General features: G+C 38.5%; 1 protein-coding gene across 4 annotated transcripts in view; it reads left to right on the top strand.

Annotated features, from left to right (window-relative positions):
• Window positions 1-12156, top strand: part of LOC126202895 (calcium uptake protein 1 homolog, mitochondrial) — a 236704-nt gene that overhangs the window by 146767 nt on the left and 77781 nt on the right. For 2 of the 4 annotated variants that reach the window (XM_049936969.1, XM_049936970.1), the window contains exon 6: window positions 5267-5323. The exons of the other annotated variants lie outside the window; for them this stretch is intronic. In XM_049936969.1, the coding sequence (XP_049792926.1) occupies window positions 5267-5323 (57 nt within the window). The remainder of the gene's footprint in view (window positions 1-5266; window positions 5324-12156) is intronic. 4 annotated transcript variants of the gene reach the window in all.

Raw genomic sequence — 12156 nt, 5'->3', positions numbered from 1 at the left:
AACAGAGTAAGACGTGTATACACTTTAACAGTCAAATCATAACTGAGTCCAAGTCTAGCGGCCGCTGGCTGGCTGGCCGCTTAGGTGGCGCTGCTGCTGCATGGCCCGCAGACAGCGCCGCATGTAGGGGACGTGCATAACTGTGCGGCGGCACTTTGAAAGATCGGCGAGTCACAACATTTTCATCTATGGTTGCTATTTTAGAATGCCATTTACATGTGTTATGTTCAAGAGAAATTTGGAATTCAGCAACCTACTTGACAACTGTTGAAAATGAAAAAGTTTACTCCTTATAAAACTTCACCAAGTTTGCTTTAATTTCTGTTTATGGCAGTTTGTTCAAAACAAAGAATGTCAGACTGTGCTGTTTTTTCTCTTCACCCATTTGAACAAAATAAACATAATGATTACTTTAAAAAATAGTATAAGGAAATACATTCTTGTATTGAGTTAACAGTTTTCTTAGATTGTTGCGTAACAATGAAATTTCGTTATCAGTACAATCTCTTTGCTATATATATATATATATATATATATATATATATATAAAGAAAGATGATGAGACTTACCAAACAAAAGCGCTGGCAGGTCGATAGACACACAAACAAACACAAATATACACACAAAATTCAAGCTTTCGCAACAAACTGTTGCCTCATCAGGAAAGAGGGAAGGAGAGGGAAAGACGAAAGGATGTGGGTTTTAAGGGAGAGGGTAAGGAGTCATTCCAATCCCGGGAGCGGAAAGACTTACCTTAGGGGGAAAAAAGGACAGGTATACACTCGCACACACACACATATCCATCCACACATACAGGCACAAGCAGACATTTGGTCTTTAAATATGTCCGCTCCCGGGATTGGAATGACTCCTTACCCTCTCCCTTAAAACCCACATCCTTTCGTCTTTCCCTCTCCTTCCCTCTTTCCTGATGAGGCAACAGTTTGTTGCGAAAGCTTGAATTTTGTGTGTATATTTGTGTTTGTTTGTGTGTCTATCGACCTGCCAGCGCTTTTGTTTGGTAAGTCTCATCATCTTTCTTTTTAGATATATTTTTTCCACGTGGAATGTTTCCCTCTGTTATATATATATATATATATATATATATATATATATATATATATATATATATATATATATATATATATATATATATATAAGTTCTCCTTGCGTTTGTAGTCATATGATAAATGTCTTTATATTGTACTCTGAAAGACTTTTGCCTACATTTGCTCATTTCTGTCCATTTCCTTCCTCCTAACAGTATCAGCAACAATTTTTTGTGAGTTTGCAAAGAATAGCATGACAATGAAAATTCCAAGATGGCAACAACAAACAAGAAATGAGGAAAGGCAGCCAATAACATGCAGATGAATGTTGTTATGATTGCATTACAAGATGTGTGACAGTTAATTAGTTTCATGTTCATAGTGATTTAATGAGCTATTCTTAAACTAAAGCTTAATCTTCTCTACAGCAACAGATTCCTTGTGAAGGAGATTGGTTTTGGAGTTCTATATCTACTGTTAGTGTAAGAATGTCTTCTTTCCAATTTTCACATTGCAGCTGCATCAGTGTGAGTGGATGGTAGGGACGCATTAGTGTTAAGAAACTATAAATATGGATATCCATGTTGGATAGTTTTACAAAGCTCTTGATATCATAGTTTGTGTGTACCTGATCATTGGTCTTACCGGTTTTGGTCCTAGGATAACAGTGCGGCAGTCTAGTGAGAAAACCTGATAAATCCTGTGATCACACAAGTGTAAATTACACTATTGATTGTTTCTGCCAGCAGATCATCCAATATAATCTTCAGCACACACAGTTTCTCAAGACTTAATGGCTTTGTACCACCCACACAAGCTGTAAGATTGCAGTATTAAGTATATATTGGACCTGATACCTGCATCATTCATCTGCAGGTGAAGGGTTTCCTTTCCTCATGTTCTGTGCATTTCATTGAAAAGAAGAAAGTAAAATTAGAATGTAGTGTCCCACCAACAATGTCATAATAGATGGAGCACATACCCCTTTTCAGAGGAACAAGACTGGTATTTGTGTCAAGCGATGAACGGAAATAATTGAAAACCTAAATCTGGTTAAGTGAACAAGAATTTGAACCATCGATCTCCTGAATGTAAGTCGAGTGTTATGACTGTGCCACCTCATTTAGTCTATTTCATAAACTCATTACATTACTTATATTATTTTTCATTATTGTAGGCTGTAGCCTACCTTCTCCTGCTTCAACAATGGTAATCAGTCTTTACACACATCCCTAACATATACATATATAAAGTTATTAAATAGGTACATTTTCCTGATGTTCTGCAAAATAATGTTTGTATGATTGTGAACTGGCTTTTGACTTCTCAAGTTATCATTAGGTGGGAACTGAATGTTGCAACCACAGATAAAATGACGTGTATCATACAGATACAGTGTGTTTATGAAAGAAGGCATCAATTTTTTATGTTATGCATAAATTTTCACATTTAACTTCTTATTAAAAATAAAATCAAACCATGGAAAATCCAGGATGGAATGTAACAATACCAGAGAAGGAAAGTTGCTACTCACCATGTAGCGGAGATGCTGAGTCGTGATAGGCACAACAAAAAGAAAGATACCAACCATTCCCTCGACCAACTCTCCACAGTTCCTGTTCCTTTACCACACGGAGCCCTGCTCATCACTATTGATGCCACCTCCCTGTACACTAACATTCCTAATGCCCATGGCCATACTGCTATCGAACACTACCTTTCCAGATGCCCTATGGATTTCAAACCAACAACCTCCTTCCTAGTCTCCATGACCAACTATATCCTCACCCACAATTACTTCTCCTTTGAAGGCATTACCTACAAACAAATCTGCAGTACAGCTATGGGCACTGCATGACACCATCCTATGCTAACCTATTCATGGTCTATCTAGAAGAATCCTTTCTATAAAACCCAGAATCCTAAACCCCTCACCTGGTTCAGATTCATTGATGACATCTTTGCTATCTGGATTGAAGGTGAGGACACCTTATTCACATTCCTCCATAACCTCAACGACTTCTCCCCCATTTGCTTCACCTGGTCCTACTCAACCCAACAAGCCACCTTCCTAGGTGTTGACCTTCACCTCAGAGATGGCTACATTAGTACCTCCGTCCATATCAAACCTACTAACCACCAGCAATACCTACACTTCGACAACTGCCACCCATTCCATACCAAGAAGTCCTTTCCGTACAGCCTAGCCACGCATGGTCGTCGCATCTTGAAATATATCCCTCTTGAAATATACCGAGGATCTCACTGAAGTCTTCACGAACCCTAATTATCTCCCAACCTTGTACAAAAACAAATCTCCTGTGCCTTATCTTTCCAGTCTCCAACCACCTCCCAAAGTCCCACAGTCCAGTCACAGAGGAGCATTCCCCTCGTAACTCAGTACCATCCTGGACTATAGCAACTGAATTACATTCTCCGCCAGGGTTTCGATTACCTCTTGTCGTGCCCTGAAATGAGAAATGTCCTGCCCACTATCCTTCCCATCCCTCCTACCGTGGTATTTCATTGTCCACCGAACCTCACTATATACTCATCCATCCTTACACAACCCCTGCTCCCAATCCCTTACCTCATGGCTCATACCTCTGTAATATACCTAGATGCAAGACCTGTCCCATACATCCTCCTACCACCACCTACTCCATTCCGGTCACTAACATCACCTATCCCATCAAAGGCTACCTGTGAAACCAGTCATGTGATTGACAAGCTAAGCTGCAACCACTGTTCTGCATTCTATGCAGACATGACAACCAACAATCTATGTTCCCGTAACCCTCCTGGCCTCAACCTTCGTTAGTCACTGTCCTCACCCATCCAGCCCCCTCCCGTTCCCATTCCAGCACTACACAGCTGTCATTTCACTGCCACACCCAGTCTTTTAATTTCTTTTTATTTCTATCCTTTCTGCTACTTGCCTCCTGCCCCCTCTGCACCTTCTCTCCTGCCCTCCATCTAAACTGCAACACTTCACTGTCCACCACTCCCACCATACTGTCCCTCCCACTCCCTGCCCCAGCCTCCTCCTTACCCCGACCCAGTCGCAACTCCCATCATGCACTGGTGCTGCTGCTCACAGTGTGGTTTCAGCTCTGAGACTGCAGACATGTGTGCAAGTTGCGTTTGCATGAGTTTGTGTATGTGTATGTGCATGTGAGTATGTGTGTCTACTGCTGACAAAGGCCTTAATGGCCGAAAGCTATAATTGTGTGAATCTTTTTGTTGTGCCTATTGCGACTCAGCATCTCCGCCATATGGTGAGTAGCATATTAAAAATAACATTTTTTAACTCACTGCTCATGGAAGCCCACACTTTTATAACAGTTTTTTTAATGGATTATTGTATCTTTTACATTTTGTTAAGAAAATATGATCCTACTGGAGACACTTGGAATAAAAAACATACTACACAGAATGCCAGCTTAGTTGTAAGTGATGAAACACGATTTCCTTTTTCCTCTCTGTTAAACTAAGTTTAATTACACATATGTTTAAATATAACAGTTAATTCAATTTTTTCATCTTTTGTTACACATAATGTTCACATAACAAAAAAAATTATTTGTAGTGCTTTCTTAAACATGACTGTTTCTGCATAACATAAAAAAGTAATACTTTCTGTTGTAAATAGTCTGTATCTCATCTTTTTAAGTCACATGTCATTTAATGTGGTTGTGATATCCAGTTGTGACCTATGGGTTTGTGGTCAAATAAATACCATTTTTGCAGAACATTAGAAAAGTGTTTCCTATTTGATATTATTGCCACGATCTGTCAATCACCAATGACAAATTCAGTTAACCCAATATAAAAGTCAATTTGTTTTATTATTTATGTTTTCTGTACAATATGTCGTAATAAATCTAAAATTTTGTGCTTGATTATGAAGTGTTACATTTCCATGTACATGACATATCACAACTCTGATATTAACATAAAAAGTGTTGCTTCTGTTTTTCCTGTTAAAAGGAATGACAGTACAGTCTATAAAGATAAACTTTTTGACATCAGGTCACTGCCCATGAAATGTATGATTTGTAAATGGCATAAGCTGGATATTTTCCAATAATGTGGTTGCATTGGAAAGTAACAGGGCCATTTCCCTACATATAAGGAGTCAGTAGGTGCTAGCATACCATGTGATCATACACACACATCACGGACATAAGCCAAAAATGTCTACTTTTTTGTACTAGGTTAAACATGACTACAAAGCAGCCAGAAACCTCAGCAGACTACATGGAAATGACACAGTAAGTAAAGTATCGTTCAAGAAATTTTTGATGTGATTGTATATGACTGCTGAAAGGAATCACATGGAAATGCACTATGATACAGTTACAGTAATAAATCATGAGAAGTTACTGTATCTGACATACACTGTTCTTCAAGGTCATAGCACACAACATTTGATTTTCATTATTTGAAGCATGTTGAGCTTACTGAGCAACTTATGGTGCATTTTCTCAAAGCATGCCTTTCTATGCTTCCAAGGGACAGGATATTTTATTTCTAAGACAGGGTAATGAATGGTGATAAATAACTGATATTATATTGTCATGTGCTAACAGTGATCCCCTACCAAAGGAACATAATGATGGCTTAATGGTGTATTGTTGATATCATTCGTGAAAAACGACGAAAGAGTGAATGCTGAGAAATACACTGCCTCACTGTAGAAAATTTCACAGACACTACAAATTAGTCACCCAATAAAATTTTAATACTCTTTAACGTTGCTTCACATTGCTAGAACCACTGTGCAAAAGCTACACAATGTGCACTCGTTCTCCTTCATCTGTCATATTTCTTGCATACACTTACAGCTTGTACATTAACTATAGAGCATCCACTCACATATTTGCAATTGCTGGTACCTGTAAATCACATAAACACTTCGAGCACAATTCAGTAAAATTTCCAAGGCATATTCACTCCCACCTTCACTGTCACTGGCACATGAGATCACATCAGCCTTTCAAACTCGTGTTGCTTGTATATTTACCACAGCACTTGTCTCTTGCGCTTTCCCCATCACAAGTGTCTTATTACATGCCATTCCACTATTACAAACCATTCATACTCCTGTCTTGTCTCAATCTTGTATCCATATTATAATTTTTGCTTTAAAAAAGATTTCACAGTGAAGTAGCAATCAGAAATACATTTGGGGAGAAAGTCCAAAAATTCAAACTTCTGCTAAAGTTGAAGATATGTGGAAGAATTTCCTCCAGAAAATGTGTAACATTCAGTGACACCACTCTTGATTGATAAATAATCCTGTAAACCATGTTCTAATTTGATATTTTACTTCAAAAACTGAAAACAACAAAAATCCCATGCAAAACGATTAATGATCAGCAGGAAGCTTTTACCATGTAGTTTCATCATACATACACTAAGAACAGAAATGCAAATATGTGATATCTGGAGTTTTTCATTTTTGATCTTGACGATGACCTACGTAATCTTTGAGAAAGCAACAACAGCGAGTGAGACTGTGAAGCATCTGGAAAGAATAAACAGTTCAAATGGCAATAAACATTTTGTGAATACATTTCTGCTTTTGATTCTGACACAACTGAAGAATTGTAACCAGAAGAGATGAAATTAGTAGGAGTTCTACAAACCATCCGGTAGTAGAATGATATCTCTGTACAGACTTGTATTAAGAGTGCAGGTCTACTATATTACCACAGGGGAGGGTTCCTGAATTAACTTATGCTCAGCATACAGTGAAGAAGAGGAGAATTTTAATACGGAACTTACAAAAATACACACATATGTGTCTTATAATTGAGATGGCAATCCTGCACTCCTGTTTCAGACCTGATGCTGTGTGGTATGAAGCCACAAAAAGAGTAAGAGTTGATTGTATGACCATGTCTTTTACTGGTGCTATTCTTTAGAACAGGAAGATATAAACACACAAACATATGTTGCTGCCATTGTCGTGTGATTGGTGAAAGTGCTAGTCTAAGGAAAAAATGGGAAAAACAGAAAAAAGGGAGAGGAGACAGGAGGTGAATAATCATATGTATAAATTAGAAGATAAAAAGAATTGTCATACAATCCAAAATGATGTTCTGCCTCAGGGATTTCTTTTTTATCCATTTTGCAAAACATTTTTACCAAGCCACAGCCAAAATAGATACAAGAAAGAAGATTTATGTAAACTGGCAGCACTACCATTGCCAAAGGAAGGAGTTTTGAAGAAGATAAAAAGACTAGATAAATCGTTTAGAGAACCATGTACTCAATGTAAAGCTAAATGTCTGAAGCCTAGCCCCAGCAATACCCAAATATGTGCCTTACATTTACAGAGCAAGACATTTAAATGTGAAATCATAATCTAGCACTGTGACCATGAAAAATAGCTGGAGGTGAAGATGGACTGTATTCTAGCATCTAAAATTCTGAAAGGGAAGTAAATGCAAGGAAAGTCTTTAAAAGAAAGGTGACAGTTCGGCATAGGGTACCCAATTAGCAGTTTTGTTTACATCTGTAATGTAGCCACACCATTCTGGGAAGCATTGTTCACACAAACCTAGCCAATATAGGTCTGAATAAATCAGAGTGATCAGTAAGACCAATCATCATATAGAAACTTTATTTCATGAGTTGTGTAACACCAGTTACAATGGAAATCCAGGATGGAATAATGACAGTATTATGAAAAGGAGAGTTTCTGTTCACCATATAGCAGAGATGCTGATTTGCAGATAGATACAATAAAAACATTGTAAAACAAAAGCTTTCGGGCAAGCAGGCCTTCATCAGAATTCTCACGCGCGCGCGCCCACACACACACACACACACACACACACACACACAGCTCTCGCACACATGGCCATAGTCTCTGGCCGCAGGGCCTTATCAGCCAGAGACTGTGGTCATTTATGTGCAAGTTGCATTTGTGTGTGTGTGTGTGTGTGTTGTGTTGTGTTGTGTTGTGTTGTGTTGTGTTGTGTTGTCTAATTCTGATGGACACCTGTTAGACCAATTACCATTGTGTGTTGAGCTGCTAAAGAGAATAAAAGGAAGAAAAATATGATTGCAGTAGAACACCTATTGAATAATTAGTAGGTAACAAATTGGAAAACGTAACTAAACTCCAGATGGTAGCTGTGGCAACAGTGACGACACATTGAAGCCATTGATCACCAAATTAAATTTTTATTTCTGCACAGTGTTGCCAGACGTTGTCTCTAGTAATAAACAACCAATACGTTAAATTTTCTCTGTCAGACACCTTTTACACTGCAGAGAGACACCAGTTAAACAATACAACCATTAAGGCAGTATTAAAACCAATATGAATTAAGAAGTGGACACTAGTTTGGCTATGTTGGTGTTTGTAATTGAGGATTAAAATCTTATGCTGACTTGGTAAGTGTGTCCTTGAGCCATTTGTAAATTTGAGGATTAAAATCTTATGCTGACATGGTAAGTGTGTCCTTGAGCCATTTGTAAAATTAGTCAGGACATTTTCTGGCAGACTCAAATATGTAGTACCAGTGCATCTCAGTTTGGCTTTTGCAAAGAATTCTCAATGGAGAAAGCCATAAATGAGCTCACACGTTATGCTCTTTCAGAGTTACACAAGAAAACTTATTCTTTTGGTTTATTCTGTGATCAAGACAAGGCGAGGTAGACTGTACGTACTGACTCTTGCAGGCTTCAGTTCTAGGTTCACTCTGGGGTTTAACCTGTTTAAATGTACTTCTACTCACTTTGGAGAACTTTTCAAAACTGGAATGTTTGCTGTTACAGTGTACTAATAAAGGAGCAAAATCCACCATGCCAGACATCCCATCCTTCCATTTACATTTTTGTGGTTATTTTTCCTACTTGGGCCCCCCTCCATGCATGACCACGCCTGTGCCACCATTCACATCTGAGAGTCATCCCGGCATTCCTACATGCTGACCTGTTTCATCTTCCTACCCCGGCTCTATGCCTTCTTCCACAACATTGTTCTTCCAAACCTATCCTGCCATTGTCAGTATAGATGTCAACTTGCCCCAACAGCACAACATTACCAGGAGTATGTGTTCATGTATGTATTTGAACATTCTTAATGTTAAGCAACATGTTTCTGCCCACCCTTAGGCAACAAAATGAGTTGCTTGTTTCCATATAGAATATTCTGTTATTGAAATAAATGCATGTTTCGTGTATTTTAATTGTTCAGTGGGTTAACTTGTGTGTGTGTGTGTGTGAGAGAGAGAGAGCGGCGGGGTGCGACGGAGGGCGGGGGGGGGGGGGGGGGGGTGTTTCCTTATTCTGCTGCCTGGAGACAGAATAATTGCACTGCCAAAGAAAAAATTCTTTTTTACTATTATACTGCTGAGATTATATAAAATAAATTGGCCAATTTTGTTATCTGTGTATGCCTTGAGCAATAACTCAGTTAAGTGGAAACAAGAATTGGCCAATATCTGTAAGATGAAACTGCAGACCACAGGAAAGAAAATAATGTAGTTCTGAGTTTGGGCTTGATTATTTATCATTTTCAGTCTAGTTCTCTGGCTGGGCTCTAAATACATTTTATATTTGCAGTTAGTAATATGTTTTCCAATTGATTGTTTTATGGACAACATTTTGGTCTTAACGTATTTTGTTTGACACATGTTCAGTTAAGTGTCCTTGTAATGAATGATCCTCTGTTCTTTTTCTATTTTACTGCTTGACTCATATAATGTGGTTCACTTTTATTTCTCATCTGTGTGTCACAGTAAAAACCTACCTATATCTCTTGATGTGTCTGCAACTTTGTTTTATTCTAACTTCTTTCTCTCTGTCAGTGTAATGAGTCTTTTACCTTTTCTTTGTATCTTTCCAGAACCATGATGAGGTATTTATTGAAAAGAACTCACATTTCATTATTTTCTTTGCATGCTCAGGAATGGCTTTTTCCTTTATTACTTTATTAGCATTAAATAATTTAACATAAACACGTGAACATAGCAGACAACTCTCTCATCAGTTTCAGACACGAATTAATTTAACTTTGGCATCAGTACTTCACCCACTGAAAACATTGTTCAAAAGCTGTAAAAACTTGTAAATTTTCTTGCTAGGATTTTAAGGTAAGCTCTTCCATTTAATGATTACTTAGCATAATGCTTGCACAATCTTTCTGACGATATATCCCTTTTGTCATGGTTTCTCACAGACTAGTGTTGTTGCTTGCTGAGTCTATATAGTTGATAGTCCACAAAACCATGTGTGAGGTTAGCTGTAGGTTTCTGCTAGGAAACTAGACTGTCATCCCAAAGCACAGATCAACCTGCAGCTTTGAGCACACTGAAGACACTCTTCCTAGGCATGATGTAATTATGATTAATTCCAATGTAACCTGAGTGCAATAGGCTTCTGTTTAAAGTGCACTTCTAGCTTTCATTTGTACAGCATTTGGACATATTTTTGCTAACAGTTCCCTGCATATCTTAGTCAGATTGCTGTACTATTGGCATTTCTACAAAATCTGCTGCCACTAAGTATTTATATTTTAATTAAGTTTAGTAACTATAAAGACCCTAGAGCTGCTTCATTCGAGATCTGTTATGCTATTACAAACGTTATGAAAATACATTACTTGAGAACAAAAAATTGGATTCTAAACTGTAGTTTGGTAGTTTAACAACATATGACATAATGTTCTGTCCATCTAACACATTACTGCTTTTTAAAGCTACCATAAAACGACATACTAAGAATAATAAAACTTGCAATAAACTCATGAAAGCATTTATGTAACACAAAATGTAAGTCAATGTGTATCAGGTCTTGGGAAACTGAAAGAGAGAGAGAAAGGGAGAACATACATATGGCAGTCTGCTCTGCTCTGCTCTGCTCTGAATACAGACAAAATTAAATAGAAAGCTTGCAAAGAGCTGTTAAGGGAAGAAATATTTGACTGTTGAACAGGTACTTCAAAGTATTACCAGTTCTCTGTTGGAGATCCTAATTGAATATAAACAGTACAAAGGCAGTGTGAAAAGTTCTTGTCATAGCAATGAGAACTGTGTTTTAAAATTTAAAATTGGCTTGTTGCTCCAATATATCCCTCTTTCAGGCCAGTGCACTCTGTACACAGTTTCCTCCACAATGAAAATGCAATTCTCGAAGGTCTGCAAAATACTCATTTACAACTACATAATATCCACATTGAATTCGAGACTTTTCCAGTCAGGTACCCCTTTATAATAGAAATAGGTGGATATCAAAGTGTGCTAAATCTGAAACTTCCTGGCAGATTAATACTCTATGCCAGACTGAGACTTGAACTCTGGATCTTTGCCTTTGTAGCACTTGCCTGTGTGAGGCAAAAGTCCTGAGTTTGAGTCTCAGTCCAACACACAGTTACTGCCAGGAAGTTTCATATGAGTGTACACTCCAATACAGACTGAAAATTTCATTCTGGAAACATCCCCCAGGGTGTGGCAAAGACATGTCTCCACAATATCCTTTCTTCCAGGAGTGCTAGTTCTGCAAGTTTTGCAGAAGAGCTTCTTTGAAGTTTGGAAGGTAGGAGACGAGGTACTGGCAAAAGTAAAGCTGTTAGAACGGGTCCTGAGTCATGCATTGGTAGCTCAGTTGCCAGAGCACTTGCCCGCGGGACGCATAGGTCCTGAGTTCGAGTCTCGGTCTGACACACAGTTTTTGTGGTGTCACCGCCAGACACCACACTTGCTAGTTGGTAGCCTTTTAAATCGGCCGCGGTCCGTTAGTATACGTCGGACCCGCGTGTCGCCACTATCAGTGATTGCAGACCGTGCGCCGCCACATGGCAGGTCTAGAGAGACTTCCTAGCACTCCCCCCAGTTGTACAATCAACTTTGCTAGCGATGGTTCACTGACAAAATACACTCTCATTTGCCGAGACGATAGTTTAGCATAGCCTTCAGCTACGTCATTTGCTACGACCTAGCAAGGCGCCATTATCAGTTACTATTGATATTGATTCATGTACCGTCAAGACCGACGTTCTTCATTAATGGATTAAAGTTAAGTATTCCACCAGCTGCATCCGGTTTTCTAAATTCTAATTTCCTTGTCCTGTTCCAGACCTCACGGTTGC

Source organism: Schistocerca nitens, chromosome 9, assembly GCF_023898315.1.
Source record: "Schistocerca nitens isolate TAMUIC-IGC-003100 chromosome 9, iqSchNite1.1, whole genome shotgun sequence".
Lineage (NCBI taxonomy): Eukaryota > Metazoa > Arthropoda > Insecta > Orthoptera > Acrididae > Schistocerca > Schistocerca nitens.
This window is presented reverse-complemented; position numbering and strand designations above follow the sequence as displayed.